This window comes from Ailuropoda melanoleuca, chromosome 10 (assembly GCF_002007445.2).
Source record: "Ailuropoda melanoleuca isolate Jingjing chromosome 10, ASM200744v2, whole genome shotgun sequence".
In the NCBI taxonomy this organism is placed as follows: Eukaryota; Metazoa; Chordata; class Mammalia; order Carnivora; family Ursidae; genus Ailuropoda; species Ailuropoda melanoleuca.
The window spans coordinates 4,646,214-4,662,501 of NC_048227.1; the positions used below are offsets into that span (position 1 = coordinate 4,646,214).

Genomic DNA, 16,288 nt, shown 5'->3' on the forward strand with positions numbered 1-16,288 from the left:
TTTCACGTCAATGAACAAAGTGTGTTAGGATGCAGGCTCATTCATTCGTGTGTTGTCTGTGGCTGCTTTTGCTCTAGAACAGCTGAAGCGAGTTGCACAGAGTTGCACCGAGTCCTGGAAGGCCTGTAAATCCTACAACAGTTACTCCCGGCCCCCTACAGAAAGTTTGCCCCGCCTCCGGCGTAGCTGAACAGCTCTGTTTTTATAGCTTCCAGAATGTGCCAGGCCTTTGAATAAGCGTGTCGTATCATATTTTGCCGGAAAGTATTGACGTTTCTAGACTTGTGGTCTCATTTGGTGTTACTTTGGCTCTGTCTTCGACCATAAATTAGAAAGCTACACTGTTTGAAGATGTGTTTTTGTGTGTGTGTGTTTTGTTTTGCAGATAGTTTTTCTGTTCAGCTGCCATCTCTGGAAGTGCTCTCCGACGAGGAGGAGGAGGAGGAGAACGACCGGTATGTGGACTGGTTGGTGTGTAGTTTGACACGTTAGATGTAACCTGTCACTTGCACTGGGTTGTCTTCGTCTTTTTACTCATTTTTATTACAAAGTGTTAAGTGGCTTCTTCCTTTCAGCTAGTTCCTGCCAGTGTTTTCAGTAAACGTTGCTGCTCAGAGATCTGATGCCATGTGCTTCCAGAGTTTACCAGTGATATTTATGTGGCCGTGAAGGGACAGCTGAGTTACTCTTGGCCTTTTTTAACCTGATTTTTATCTTTACTGGTTTTTTTTTTTTATTCTCTCCAGAAATCAGTATGCTCAAAATGATGAAAGTAACAGCTCATCCATTATCTTCGCCGAGTTCTCCTCAGAAAAAGAAAAGTCCTCAGGAGAAGCTGGCACTGACAGTCAGAATAACAGATTGGTGAACTATGGCACCAGTTTAATCACAGGAGATTCCAGGGAATTTGAATCATCCAGTTTGCTCCAAGGAAATGATTTGGCTGATTTGCCTTCCGGATCGATTGTTGAACATCAGCTGCCGCTTAGGCATCATTCTGACTCGGAAGAGAATTTCACATCCACTGGGGAGTCTTCTGAAAACTTAAGTTTGTTGGGGCAGACAGAGGTAGATCACTTTCCCATAACCTACTGATGATTTGATGCTCGCACATAGTCATGGTGTGGAGGACCCGTGACTAGATGTGGCCTCCCTCCCGCCCCAGCTGATTGCATGCCTTGCCCTCTCCCCAGGTCCCCTCCCATACACTCTTCATCTGTCTTTGTCAGCCTCTCCCCTCCACGTCCCCCTGGCCTGTGGCCCTTGTGTTGGGTCTTCCCTCCTTCGCTTAGTTAACGCCTGCTAATCCTTTTCTGGCCACTTCTGTTTCTTCTCATTTGTGCCTCCTGGAGTTGGAAGCATCGTTCACACTGTTTCTGTTGTGTGTTCGTACCATGCTGTGCAAATATGTTTATGCATAAAGACCTTCTCTGTTTGGGAACGTGACTTCAGGAGAGGAGAGGAGCGATCAGGTCTGTTTTCAGGACACTGTCATTGAGGGTCACACCCCTATGCTGGTGAGACTGCTACATACTCTCACGAGTTTGGGGTCTTAGTGTTAAAAAGGACCCGAATGCTCACAGGGTCTCTGTCTAATCCAGCATGCTGGGATGCAGAATTCATTCTCGTTGCCCAGGAATATGTGGCTCTGAGCATGTGCCTTTTATGAGATACAAAACTTTGAACAGGGTCACACAGGAGTGGAGTTTGAGGGACTTTTCATCAGAACCATTCCATTTCTCTGCACTACATTGGGAAGCTTCCTTGGTGCCTAAACGCATGCACTATGGTGAGCTTAAGTCTTGCTTGCCTTTTCCTTGAGCAAGTTATTTATGGACACAGTGAGGCCTCCAAAATGCGCATCTGCTTTGAGGTGCTTGGAGAGCAGTAGAGTGGCACCCGGCCATTCTCTGACGCTGTGTCTGAGCTTCAGCAACCACATGTGGGGAGCAGACCCAAGCTCTTCCATGCCTGGGCCTCAGCGTCACAATTCGGGAGCTCGTCTCTCTCTGCAGCAGCCTCCCCCTGCCTGCTCGCGTTCTGGCGCACTGTTCAAGGCAAGGCGTTCCTTTCTTCCTCTGTCTCCTTCATGAGACTTTGGGCTTCTTGGGCGGTCGTGTGTCTGTCGTCTCTTCCCTGAGCACGGCCTAGCGGAGGCGAGTGAGTATCTGTTGACTGAATGAATAATGCAAGCAGGTCGTGCCCAGGTGGGAGCCAGCCGTGTCGTCCCCCAGGTGCAGTTCCGCCTGATGTTGCACATCCAGATGCAGCTGTGCGAGCTCTCGCTGTGGGACTGGATAGTCGAGAGAAACCGGCGGGGCCGGGAGTACGTGGACGAAGCGGCATGTGAGTACCGGGCGGAGCTCAGAACCCTGGGCCGGGAAACGGAGACACTGGCCGATCTTCCGATGCAGGGACTACCTGCGGGTGCTTTAGACTCGGAAAAGAAATCACCTTTCAAAACAAACCCGTGTGCTTAGTTCAACATTTCCAAGAACATATAGGTATTCGGAAGTTAATTTTCTCTGAGATAAAGACACGGTTTGTGGATATCTAAGGAGTATGTGCTAGAATTTAGGTTCATGATTTTGGGCAGAAAAGGTCTTTTAGAATTTTTTTTAAGGAAGAAATTTAATTATTTCATTATTTTTTAAACCTGACGACGTGATACTCTTGCGAAGACGTCTTTGAAGAAACCCTTATAGGAGGGTAGGTGGTGAAAAGTTTGTCTCTCTTAAGATCCAGAGCCCCTTCCTTCCCCAGCAATTAGACATGCCCTAGAAAGACTGTTAGGTTAGTAATTTTTAAAATTATTGTAACACTGTTCTCAACTGTGCCACACATTAGAATCACCTGGGGAGATTTAAAAAAGATGTTGATGAGACAGAGTAAGAGAAAGTAGGTGGAGAAAGCCGACCACCTTGACTTTGGGTGAGGTGACTGTGGCTGGTGTTCAAGGTCAGCATCAGCAGTGAAAACTGTTTGTAGTGTGTGACCTTGAGAAGGTATGATGAGAAGGGCATTGTATGTCTGGGGTCTCTCTCCCCAGAACCCATAATGCCAGTCTAACTATAAGAAAATGTCAGGCAAATCCCAGCCTAGGTACATTTTGTAAAATATCTGACGAGTACTTCTCAAAGCTGTCAAAGTCCTCATAAGCTGGAAAAGTGAGGCACTGCCACAGACTGGAGGACCCTCACGGGAGCTGACCACTGAATGTGATGCAGTGTTCTGGCTGGAGCCTGAGAACAGAGAAAGGGCGTTCGGTAAAAACTGGGAAGTCTGAGTAAATTGTGGACTTGTATCAGTCTTGGTGCGTTAACTGTGATGGATGTCCCGTGCCAGTGCTGGTGTTAATAATGGGAAACTGGGTCGGGGTAAATGGGAACCATACTGTGGTCTCCATTTCTCTTTAGATCTGAGGTTGTTCCAACAAGTAAAGTCTGTTTTTTTTTTCTTTTTTTTTTTTGAAGGGTGTTGTCAGGGACCGTACCAGCAATTTTTATGTAATTGATATGGGATAGGGCTTGGCCTCTGGTATTTTTCTTGGAAATTCTCTTGATACTAATGTGTAGCCAAAGTTGAAAATCACTGTATTCAGTGATCAAGACTGGGGATGCAAGTGACCCAATTTTAAGTAAAGACTCAGCTAAATATTGATTGTTAGTTATTTGCTGTTCACGCCACGTGACACTATAATCCTTTATTTGGTCTAAGCTGTAGATCATTTAACACACCCAGAAGCTTAGATTAGCTTCCAGGGAGGCAGAAACAGAATGCTTCCGTCAAGCGTCTCCTCGTCGCTCCCCACTTCTCTGTTTTACTGTGTAATCGGGGCACGCCAGGCTTCGCTCAGCTCAGTCGTGGCAAGTAAGGAGTGGGGGTATTTTCAGTTTCCTGTGCAGTTGTATTCTCTGCTGCGTGAGCTTTGTAGTACTAGGTGCAGATGTCTCTATAAAAAGAAGAATGGTTTATTAAAGTCGTCTATGCAGTTGTTGATCTTTAAACTTCCATTTAGAAAGTAAGTAATGAGTCCCACACGATGTATGGGATACCAGTGATTTTCACCATCCAGGACAATAAGCCTATGAAAACAGGGAGGGCAAGATATGGAGGTTACTGCTAGCATGATGCGTATTTTTCTTTTAAAAGTATTTTAAAATAGAAAGGTTTAACTTGGCAGTATTCCCCATGGGGTACATACCTTCCTGTTGAGTATAACTTTACATTAGTCATCCCCAACAATCCACACGTGATAGACCCAGGTTTGAATCCCGGCTCCAGCACTCACTGGTGGTGAGGTTTGGGGCAAGTTGGGTAACTGCTGTCAGCCTATTTCCTCCGCTGTGAAACGTGGATCATCCCATTTGACAGGGTGTGAGGATGGAAGTGCTCTGTCCAAAGGATGTATTGCTGAGGGAACGTAAGCTGTTCTCACCCGATCAGGCCTGTGTACAGGGGCTCACTGTTTGCATGTGTTGGTGGGTTAAAATGAGAACCTGTTACAGACAGACCAAAGGAAGGTCGTTGTTCTGAGTGGCTGTGAGAGTCCCAAAGCTCTCCTTCATCACAGACAGGAGGTTGTCTCTCCAATGAGAGGAGCATGTTAGTGGCGGTACCTGTAAGTGGGACCATTGTGTTTATGCGCACAGACACCCAGAGTTTCCTGTCTTCTCCAGTCCGTGGGGACTTGAGATTCCCTGAGTTATCTGCTCGCTGTGCAAAAGGAGAGTGGCATAGGTGAGCTGCACGGCATGGTCGGCTCCTCCAAGAGGAAAGGGAGCACGTCGTATTTCCATGTTACGTGGTTATGGTGTAAAATGGCTGAGGAGACAAGAGCTGTTAAGTGCTTATTATGATATCACCAAATTTACTTAGCTGGAAAACGAGGAATTTTTGCTTTAGCAGTTTGTTTTCCTTCTACAAACTTTCCCACCCCTAAAGTCAGTCATTATATCGTCATGTTAATAGATGAATTAAACCATTTACTTTTCTTCCCATATACTTCGCTTTTCATTTTTCAGTCGTTTTTGGAAAATACAGCATTCCAAATCTTCCATATAATGGGAGCTCATTCCTTGAGTTAGCATAGCTTATCTTTTTTCTGATTGCATTATTTGTAGCAATGTCTTTAATCCGCAGTAGGCTTGGGACACCAGATTTATTAGTGTTAAACCCCAGAGTGTCAGGGCTTGAAGGACATTTGGACCTAGTTTAATCCAGCCATCTTATGCCTGAGACTGGTTTATGAAGTAATTAATACAAGGGCTCTGGCTAAAATCAGTGACACCAAGTCCATTCACTAGAACACTAGTTTGTGATGGTTTCTTTGCAAGCTGAGGAGCCCTTCTTGCTTATTTTTAACCATTTTGGAGTGTTGACTTTGTTGAATATCTGAATTATGTTAATGTTTTTAGAACTATGTAACATTTAGATGTTAATGTAATGAGTAAAAAGACAGAAATAAAACTTCCTTTTTTCCTTCAAGGTCCTTATGTCATGGCCAGTGTCGCAACAAAAATTTTTCAAGAATTGGTGGAAGGTGTATTTTACATCCATAACATGGGAATTGTACATAGAGACCTGAAGGTAAGTGCTTTGGGGGCGCCTGGGTGGCGCAGTCGTTAAGCGTCTGCCTTCGGCTCAGGGTGTGATCCCAGCGTTCTGGGATCGAGCCCCACATCAGGCTCCTCTGCTGGGAGCCTGCTTCTTCCTATCCCACTCCCCCTGCTTGTGTTCCTTCTCTCGCTCGCTGTCTCTGTCAAATAAATAAATAAAAAATCTTAAAAAAAAAAAAACTGAAGGTAAGTGCTTTGTATCAGGGAGGACGTGGTATTGGTTCACTGAGTTAAATGAAATTATGTATCCTCTTTCATTTACTTAGGGGGTTATCATTATTTTTATATAAATCATCCCAGGAGTCTGGAACTTTAGATTGAATTTATTTTATTTTATTTTTTTAAAGATTTTATTTACTTGTCAGAGAGAGAGGGAGCACAAGCAGGGGGAGCAGCAGGCAGAGGGAGAGGAAGAAGCAGGCTTCCCGCTGAGCAGGGAGCCCAATGCGGGACTCGATCCCAGGACCCTGGGATCATGACCTGAGCCGAAGGCAGATGCTTAATGGACTGAGCCACCCAGGCGTCCCTAGATTGAATTTAAAGGCAGTGATCTTTGGGCATTTGAAAATTCTCTATGGACTAATAGTGTGTTTTTCAGGTAGTGAGTGTGATCTGAGTGCCCATATAATAGATGATGTTAAATGTATTTAATGCTGACAAAAATCCTTATGTGTAGCCTTAGAGGTGAAATCTGTTTCTGAAGTTATGTAACTTAGAGGAAATTTAACATGGGAAATTTTTTTCTACTGTTTAAAAAATCTATGATTATTCCAGTTTTTATTCACAAAAGACTATCAGAGAGAAAACAGATTTACGTCTTTGGCAGAAGAGTTTTAATTTGCTTGTTTTTTGAACAAAGAAATAAAGTTGTGAAAAATGTCCTTAAAGGAATAGTTGGGAACAAAAAGTTAATGTGCAAATCATTTTATTTTTTGAAAAAAGTTTAAGAACCAGTTTGTACATCTGCAATGTACAAGGTGAGAAGTTAAGTGTTTTCTGGGTACAAGTCTAGCCAGAAAATGTGGTGTGAGTTACTGAAATTGTGTGGCTGGTAAAACTTTGAGGTCCTGTTTCAAGAGGTAAGCTAAGTCAAAATAATCGTATAGAGAGTTCCAGATCTTCACTGGGAGAAGCTGCTTTAAGTATTGTTTGTATTTCTCACCATAAATGTTTCTGATGTTTCTCTTACAGATGTCCTCTAGGGATAAGGGTTCTTGAGATAACTTTATTAGGGTTTCCCGTAAGAGGTGGAATTCTGGTAGCATGATTTCTGCAGGTAGAATTCCTTGGTTATTGGTCAGTCTCAAAGGGTAAGAGTGATACACGAGCCTGGCGAGAAGCCCCGTGTCCCTTATGTTGGAACTGCGCTGGAGGTACTTGTGTATTGGAGACTCCCCGTTTCTTGTTAGTATGTTCACGTTTGCTTCAAATTCGAGCAGTAGGTTGATGATTGCCTCCCTGCCTCCAAAACATGCCTCGTGGATAGCTGTTTGACCTTCATGGTCCTGGGCGTTTACTTTGGCTCCGTGAATTAGCAGCAAACGGACAGCTCACCCCTGCTGCCAATAGTCGGCCTGCTTTGCTTGATGCGGTGTAGACCGCCAGCTTAAGGGCCGTGTTCCCCGTGGAGGAGACGGCGCAGTTCACGTTTGCGCCGCAGGCGATCAGTGTTTCCATCATCTCCTTATTCAGCATGTTGGCAGCCATGTGAAGGGGTGTCATGCTGGATTTGTCAATGGCATTGACGTGGGCACCATTCTGGGCTAAAATAGAGAGAACTGGATAGGTCCCGTAGGTTATGGCCAGGTGGAGGGGTGAAAGTTGGTTGCTGTTGTCCATTCGAGCATTGACCTGAGCTCCGTGTTTGCACAGAATGCGGAGACACATCACAGCGTTAGTGTGACTGTCTGTCAGGATCCTTTGGATTCTGTCCCCCGATCGTGTCAACATGGTAGAAGTGATTGGCCAGTGCAGTATCATCAGGTGAAGTGTGGTGAGGCCTCTTGTGTCCCTAGAATAGTTATAGATAGCACATTACACTATATTCACAATGAAAACGGTTCTACACAAAGAATTAGTACTTAAGAGTCAATGTTTATTTAAAGTGATTCCCCTTGCCTACTTGAAAGAAGTGCTTGAAAATCCACATTAGTTTCTTGGGATAGCACAGCATTTTGGGGGGGATGGGGTGGTATGCATCACAGCATCTCGGGGGGCACTCAGGTGCTCCTCTACTGAAATCTCTCAGGGTTGCCTCCAAAATTCCTTTAGTTTGGCAGAGAAAAGGGCAGGTTTATTACAAACATGTAACTGCTCCACTGAATTTGAAAATGATTTTTAGTTCCCGTATATTTATTTAGCATAAGGCCCCATGCTAGGGAGTCCTTGCCTTTGCAGGGCTTGACAGTCTAGCATGAAAGACATTAAACATATTTAAATAACTAGGTCAGTAGTGCAAATGGGCAAAGTTTGAAGAGGTATGAGGGTCCCATAGGGTGTACTGAAGAGCCCCTGTGGGGGATGGGGTGCATCGGTGACGTCCAGTCGTGGAGGACTGGGAGAGGGTGTGCAGGGCTGGGCAGGGCTGGGCAGGGGTGAGGGTTCGAGCCAGACAGGCCGGGGGGGCTCTTCTGGAGCATGCTCAGGATTTGGGGCTTTACTTTCTGTCAATGTTATGGGGCAAGAAGTCATTTTGTTTTTACACCTTGTGGTTCTTCCATTCCTTAGATCCTATTTATTGGCACTTAGTGTCAGGCATTGGTTTAGGTGGTAAAGACGTATTGGTGAACGAGATAAACTCCTCTTTCATGAAGTGTAGTTTCTAGTGATGGGCACTAAAAAGAAAATCCATTGTCTGTTTCTGTTTACTTATTTTCCATACCTAACTGAGGGTTTTAAGCTCCCTGAGGGCTGTGACCAGCACTTCATGCATTTTCCGCAGCATCATGGCTGAGCACTTAATTCTCAGGATGCTTGAAGTGGGCTGACTGGTTTGTGTTCCTGCATTACTACCAGTTTTTCTGAGTATCTCATCTAGTCGGTAAAGAAATTGGTTCATTTAAGACACAGTCATGGTATTTTGTAGTCCATAACCCCTGAAGAATGGGTGAGTCCAGACATGACCGGGGAGAGTACCATCTAAATCACGCATGTCCTCGTTTAGAACTGATCGCTGTTGAGTCAACTTACCTGACTTCTGGGTCGGCGCCATGTTCTAATAAACAAAGCAAACTTTGTGCCTTGCGGTTTTTGGCAGCCAGATGAATGGGGATGATGGACTGCGTCTGCTTTGGGGAGAAAGCAGACACATTGCAAGTAGGCCTGTGCAGTGAGAAGCAATCATTGTGTCAGCCTGCTGTTTCAGGGGAAATCAGTGTACTTAGTATCTCAGTTCAGTATTTTTCTGGTATGTGCCTTGAAATTTTCTTTTTGACTATTTTAAAAGACTCCAAACCAGTGAGATTCATATAAAATCTTGTAAAACCAGTGAGATTCATATAAAATCTGTTTTCATAAATGCAAATTTACCAATGCAGCAGAAATAACTTCGGTAAAGCTTTGGAAGTTGATGCTAGCGTAAAATTAATGGTAATTGCTACTAAGGCACTTAGTCCTTAAAATAACCCACAGGTGATTGACAAGTAGGTTTTGTTTTTTAAGACTTTGCCAAAGTCATAGTGTCAGTAGTAAAACCTGCATTTTCAGGGTTTCAAAGATAATGCGGTGTGCTTCCGTGGTTAGCAGAGCTGTGTATTCCGGTTCTTAAGATACATCTATAATAAGTAGTGACTTTTATGGCATGACTGCAAGATAAGGGAAGAAGGCGGGGTAAAGGAGACAGTGACTTTTGGAAAAAAAAATGAAATCTAAAGGTAGTAATCATTGTATAAAAATTTAGAAAATGAATTTTTCTAAATTTTCTAATTTTAGAAAAGCATATGTAAAAAAGGGGAAGAATTCCTTCACACAGATGTAATCACCATTGGTATATTTGAGAGGACAGCATTAATGTTCCACCAGCCAGATGGGTTCTAGGCTTTTCGCACGTCAGCATATGTGCGGCAGTTGGAAGGGAGGCGCACAGGGTGCTGGAGGTGAAGCGTCCCGCCGCGGGTGTGGTGGGCGCGGTGGGGAGGTTTGATGAGCTCAGAGCAGCTAGGGGGTGGGCCTTCCGAAGCATGGCATCTTTTCCCTACAAGTGACAGAGCGGAGAGGAGGGTACCTGGTTCAGAAATAGTCGGTATCTGGTGGAGCTGGCCCGAATGGTCATGGGCTGGTTGACCGGGTGTCTTCTCAGGAGCACGTAGATCTCCATGCAGTCCTCCCTCAGGATGGCCTCGTAGAGTCTGGTGTGGAGGGTGGCAGCTGGGCCTTCTTCCAGGGGCTCGGCGCCGTCGGCGACCAGCTCCCTGCTGCTTCTCTTGGTTATGTTTCCCATGAGCAAAACTTAAGAGTGGGGACTTGGAGGTTCAGGGGACACTTGTGACAGAATTGGTCCAATTCAGTCTCATTATGATCCCATTAGTTCTGTTCTGTTCTAGAACTGTTGAGAATCATGTCTGTGAACACGATTCATTTTTATCTCAGAGCCGGTTTCTTCAAGCTTTGTTCCCAGGCCATACAGTACCAAACAGAAGCACTTTTTTTTTTTTTTTAAGATTTTATTTATTAGAGAGTGCGCAAGAGCGTGAGCGGGGTGAGGGGCGGGCAGAGAGAGAGGCAGACTCTCGGCTCAGCAGGAAGCCCGATGGCTCAGCAGGAAGCCCGATGGCTCAGCAGGAAGCCCGATGCGGCGCTCGCTTGATCCTAGGACCCTGGGATCATGACCTGAGCCGAAGGCAGATGCTGCAGATGCTTCACACGCTTCACGCACTGAGCCACCCAGGCGTCCCTCGAAGCACAGTTTTTGGGTCTTAATCACAAAAACGTACCCAATTTATCATCTTACACATAAGATTATTTCTGTGTTCTCTTCCATTCAGCTATTTAAAAAAAAAAAAAAAACCAAAGCTGAAACGGTGGAATTTCTACATGAAAATAAAAAATTGAAATTACTACATTTAAAGTAAGAAAACCCAACTTTTAACCTAAATATATTTTAGTTTTGAGTGGAACCCCCCCCCCATATGGCTTAAATGGTGCTAAATGCATACCTTTCATAGTGTGACCTCGTTGCCTCCAACCCTGGCGAACATCAAAGAACCATCTAGGAGCTTTTTAAAAAATATCAAAGTTTTCTCATGAAAAAATCAAAGAAAATCAGTGTTTGACTTGTTGGGGAGGACGGTAGTTTTTGAAAGCTTCTTGGGGGATTCTGACGCCCATTGGGGGCTGAGGAGCACTTGTGTACAAGGTGTGCTCCGCGTCAGTGGTTCTCAAACTTGGAGTAACGTGGGGACTTGCACGTAACACTGCTGCCTGTGTCCACCCCCAAGCATCCTGATTGTATTGGTCTGTGGAATGGCTTGGCTGAAGCCCCCTGGTGATTCTAATGTACAGCCAAGGTTTAGAACCACTGCTTTGCTTTTTAAGTTTTGAGGGGTTACTTGCTCCTGAGTTGAAAACTCTTAACATCTACACATTTTTACTGTGTTAAGAACACCAAGGAGTTGTTCTGTTTGATTACAGCCCAGAAATATTTTTCTTCATGGCTCTGATCAGCAAGTAAAAATAGGAGACTTTGGTCTGGCCTGCACAGACATCATACAGAAGAGCACAGACTGGATCGATAACGATGGGAAGAGTAAGTTTATCCTGGTTTGTTTTGTTTCGTTCTTTTTTTTTTTTTTTTTTTGGCGTTAGGACAAAAGAAACACGATTGAATGTGTCAGTATTTAAAGAGACTCATAAGGACTTAATGTAATAGCAAAAGTAAGCTAAAGACAGAAAGCAACCCTCGTTCCCTACAGTGCCCCGCTCAGAGTCTGTGTTCTTTAGTGTAGACAGTGGGACCTCTGCAGTGTTTAATATTTGGCTTTTCAAATTATAGGGATGCCCACACACACTTCCAGAGTGGGTACTTGCCTGTACGCATCACCGGAGCAGTTGGAAGGATCCGAGTACGATGCCAAGGTAGTATTTGCTGCTTTTCCCTCTTTTGCCGCACTTGCTGTGCTGTCCTTGGTGCCAAGAGCACAGTAAATGCAGTGGAAGTTCTTGTGTTGATGTGTTTTTGGAGGTGACAGAGTAGGGTAGGTTGTCTGTTACATCAAACTGCCGTTAACGGGAAACCTCACTTTTTACCCAAATCTGACTGCACTGATTTTCAGGCTACTTGACCACTTCTCAACCCGTGGGTGTTCTAAATTATTTTTGAAATGAGCTTTCCTTTTAAAATGTCACAGTTCACGCCAGGAAGCTAGAATTCACAGAAGCCTGTTTCAGCCTGCCTTTCTTCTGTTTTCATAAACACACGCTAACTAATGCTCAGGGAAGCGTGGCACTTGACTCCCTTTGAAGTAGAATGAAGATACTGAAAAGTTTTAATTCATTTGTTCCTTGAAGGAATGTTAAAGTAAATCCTTTCCCCCAAATAACAGCCTAGTAAATTTTCTTCCTTTTGATGAATCATTCAGCTTTTTAGTGAGTGGGTGTGAACTGCCAGAAAGAAATCCATGGCTCTTCCTCAGATCCTACCTGGTTAAAGACCTGCCTTGAAAAACGATTTCAGGAAAAGTGACACAGATTTTTTTGCAGTTTCTTAAACTTTACCAGAGTGCTTCACTGTGTGTGGAGGCAGAGGGGAGAGGGGAGCAGGCCGCAGGGACGCCGACCCCTCAGCTAGCCCAGCACATGTGAGCTCCCGTCTCTCATTCAGGCTGCTGCACGCTTGGATTTTCGGGGAGTGCTGGGGTCACTGCTATGGTAGTGACCGTGAACGGTGGGCATTCTCCCTGCCCCTCACCCCCTGGCCTTTGTGCCCGTGGATGCCCCTTTTTGGAATTGAAGAGATGGGGATTGTGATGGTACCAGTCAGCTCTCCCTCAGGGCCATAATTCTGGGTGGCAGACACTTGCCTCTGCGAGGGGTAAGCTCGCCCACTGTGTTCCTTGCATTGTAGGGTCTGAAAATCGTCCTGTCTTAGAAAGCTTGTGTTTGAGAGGATGGTACACTGAAGTGGAAGTGTTAGTCTCCCTTTGTGTTTCACTACTAAATGACCTCTCCTCCACTTTTTCCAGTCAGACATGTACAGCTTGGGTGTGATCCTGCTAGAGCTCTTTCAGCCATTTGGAACAGAAATGGAGCGAGTACACATTTTAACAAGTTTAAGAAGCGGTCAGATACCTGAATCCCTCAGTAAGAGGTGTCCCGTGCAAGCCAAGTATATCCAGCACTTAACTGCAAGGAACGCATCTCAGAGACCGTCTGCTGTTCAGCTGCTGCAAAGCGAACTTTTCCAAAATTCTGGAAATGTATGTACCTATATTTTTTTCTTTTTTTAAAAGTAATCTCTATACCCAAACTCACAATCCCGAGATCAAGAGTCACATACTCCACGGACTGAGCCAGTCGAGAGCCCCTGTATATATATATACATATATATGTATTTTTAATACTGAGGAAAATATGAAGCTCAAAATAGAATTTAAACTGTGAAACCAATTTCATGAAGAACAGTTGAGCTTAGAATAAGGTTTATGGACCCGATTAAACTCATTCTCAGACTTCCCAATAGCACACTCTCCATAGTCCAAGTAATAAGCAGGGTGACCACGGCCACCCGTCTAAAAGTTGTAATTATAGGCTCTACTTTCTAGCCTTCCTCTTGCTAAGTCAAAAGGCTTTAGTTTTCCTTTCCAACTGGGATATATATAACCTTCTATAAATTACTACAACATATCTTTTTTTTTTTTTTTAAGATTTTATTTATTTATTCGACAGAGATAGAGACAGCCAGCGAGAGAGGGAACACAAGTAGGGGGAGTGGGAGAGGAAGAAGCAGGCTCACAAAGGAGGAGCCTGATGTGGGTTGATCCCACAACGCCGGGATCACGCCCTGAGCCGAAGGCAGACGCTCAACCGCTGTGCCACCCAGGCGCCCCTACTACAACATATCTACTGGTAAAAAGAGGCACATGCCAGAGGGTAAAAGCAGGAAATCTTGTGGGGAGCTGGAGCGACAGTGGCAGAGACCGCCTCAGCCCGTCCGCGATCCTTCATTCAAGTGTGTGATACTGGTTTTCAGTCCGTGAAGTGGGGTCGCCCCAGGGCAGCCCCTTCCTTTCCTCCTTCCAGACCCATTGTTACTGTGCCAAGTACTACGTCCAGTGTACAAGGACTGGAAACACAATTCATCCATTCTGTTCCTCCAGAAACTTTCTAAGATTTAACAAAAGCTTGATTCAGAGATCCATTCACAGATCCTCTAGGGGTCTTACCCCAAGTGTGGTCCTCAGACCAGCAGCGTCAGCATTACCTGGGGGCTTGTGAGAAGTGCAGGGTCTTGGGCTCCACCGCAGACATACCAGGTCAGAATCTGGGTTTAACAAGACCCCTGAGTGATTTGCCTCCACAGTGCGTGAACAGCATTGCATTAGATGCACTGGTCCGCAGAGTGTAGTCTCCAGGCCAGCAGCATCAAGTCCTCGGGAGCCTGATGGAATTCCCAGGCCCTCTCGGCTGCCCTGACCTTAGGGAGAAGTCTGGGGGGAATGGGGGCCCCAGCCTGTGTGTAGCAGACACCTGACGTCATTCTGACGCACACTGGTTGGGAGCTCTCTGTGGTAACTGTTCTGTTGATTTATTTCTGTTTGAGGCTTACTAAGGTTCAGGTAAAACAGTGAAATTTACGAGCTTGAATGGTAACCAGGTAGGTGTAGTACTTTCTGAGTCTTTGAAAACAGCAGATATGGGGATTAAATTTATCTCCTCCTATGGAATGGATTTTCTAACTCCCAAGTTAGCTTTTAGAGACCATAGTTATTTGGCATTTGTGGTATTTCTCTTATCTTGTAGAATTTTTTATAAAATAGCCTCCACATGTGTAGAGAGAGAAAACTTACAGGTACAGGCAGTCTTCGGTTTGCATGGTCGTTCATACGGGACTGTGAAAATGACCGTGCTGAGCTCGAACCACGCAAGGGGAGCTTAGTAATCCACGGGAAGTTACGATGGCCCGTGATCTTTAAAAATGTTTCTCAAAACATTAAAAACTCTGTCAGTTGCAGAGGTATGTGGAAATGAAGCATGTTTTAAAACCATATTTATTTAGTGCACAGTAATTAAGAACTGACGTGTTCAGGGGCACCTGGGTGGCTCAGCCTTTAAGCGTCTGCCTTCGGCTCAGGTCATGATCCCAGGGTCCTGGGATCGAGCCCTGCATCGGGCTCCCTGCTTGGCGGGAAGCCTGCTTCTCCCTCACACTCCCCTTGCTTGTGTTTCCTCTCTCACTGTCTCTCTCTCTCTGTCAAATAAATAAATAAATAAATCTTAAAAAAAAAAAAAAAAGACACGTTCAAGAGTGGTTTGAACAGTGCCTGCCTGCGTCTCACCGCAGAATTTAGGATGGCCCCTGGTGGTGACGTGCATTGTAGGCTGAGGTGCCAACAGGTAGTTCCGGAGCCCTGGTGACCCGACACTGGCATGGCTTTGCTAGCTGCGGGGACTGGAATTCAGGTGCACCTGAGGGAGGCCTGTACATTTTAAAATGGAAGAGGCCATCTTAATGGAATTTAAAATTTTCTCTTGACAGGTTAATCTCATCCTACAGATGAAAATACTGGAGCAAGAAAAAGAAATCGAAGAACTAAGGAAGCAGCTGAGTCTCCTTTCTAAGGACAAAGGGGCCAAGGGTGACATGAGAGATGGGGGTGTGCCTGTCCTGCCTTAATTAGGCTCCATAAATGTGGATGTGGACTTCTAATTCTTTAGTCAACCGGAATGTAAATTTTGTCTTTGTTAGGGTATAGATGGTGTAGTTCTACTTAGTGAGCCTGGACAAGACTTATTAAAGTTGTACAAGTTCCCCCAAACTGTTTCCTTAAGGAATTCTTTTATGATCCAGTACTTTGAACTGAAACCTGCTCTAAACTAAACTGATTCTGCTCTTTTCCTTCTGTCCCACAAGCTCCCAATTTTTGGTATCACTGTCCACAGTCTCTGCGAGGTTTAGAAACCTTTGAACTCTGCCTGTTGACCACCAAGTCCTCCTCTAGAACGTTCTACCGCAGATCTTGGTGTGTGCCCCTACCCTGTCACTGCCCAAGCCCAGGCCTGCACGCTCGCCACGCTGTTCCAGTTGTGACAGCCGCCAGTTCGTTATCAGAAAGACACCTGATGCGCTCGGTCCCTGCCTCAGAGGCTCCTGCGGCTCTCTGCTGCCCGAGACACAACTTCAGCTTCTCAGCAGCGCACTGCACATCATCCAGCCTCTGTGTTCTCTTTGCCTTCCGCTTGGCATCATTCCAGAACCATGTCCTTTCTAAGCGTTGTGTCTCTTGCCCCCAAATCATCGCAATGTAGCTCCGGTAGGAGTGTTCCTGTTTTCGCCCCTGTACTGTGCCCACGGTGTCCCCTTTATTCAGCACCCGACTCCCTACTGACCTACATTCCTCAAAAGCCCCGATGGGATATGTTCATTTTTTATCTCGAAAAATGTCTGCCATGTTGCCGGCAGTTGTCCTGGTGTAACTGACCACGACATGGCTGAACTTTAAATAAAGCGAAACCCA

The 16,288-nt window shown here is 45.2% G+C and overlaps 2 protein-coding genes across 3 annotated transcripts in view; one reads left to right on the top strand and one right to left on the bottom strand.

Annotated features, from left to right (window-relative positions):
* Positions 1-15,589, top strand: part of EIF2AK1 (eukaryotic translation initiation factor 2 alpha kinase 1) — a 28,617-nt gene extending 13,028 nt beyond the window's left edge. For both annotated transcript variants that reach the window (XM_002927568.4, XM_034669794.1), the window contains exons 8-15: positions 386-455; positions 747-1,068; positions 2,235-2,346; positions 5,489-5,589; positions 11,247-11,361; positions 11,608-11,690; positions 12,797-13,030; positions 15,310-15,589. In XM_002927568.4, coding sequence (XP_002927614.2) covers positions 386-455; positions 747-1,068; positions 2,235-2,346; positions 5,489-5,589; positions 11,247-11,361; positions 11,608-11,690; positions 12,797-13,030; positions 15,310-15,447 — 1,175 coding nt within the window. In that variant the 3' untranslated portion in view covers positions 15,448-15,589. The remainder of the gene's footprint in view (positions 1-385; positions 456-746; positions 1,069-2,234; positions 2,347-5,488; positions 5,590-11,246; positions 11,362-11,607; positions 11,691-12,796; positions 13,031-15,309) is intronic.
* On the bottom strand, positions 6,650-10,056 carry ANKRD61 (ankyrin repeat domain 61). The gene is given in 4 exon segments (XM_011235171.3): positions 6,650-7,163; positions 7,165-7,629; positions 8,808-8,905; positions 9,841-10,056. Coding segments are annotated over 4 exon segments (1,293 nt in total).
* Positions 15,590-16,288: the final 699 nt, after the last annotated feature.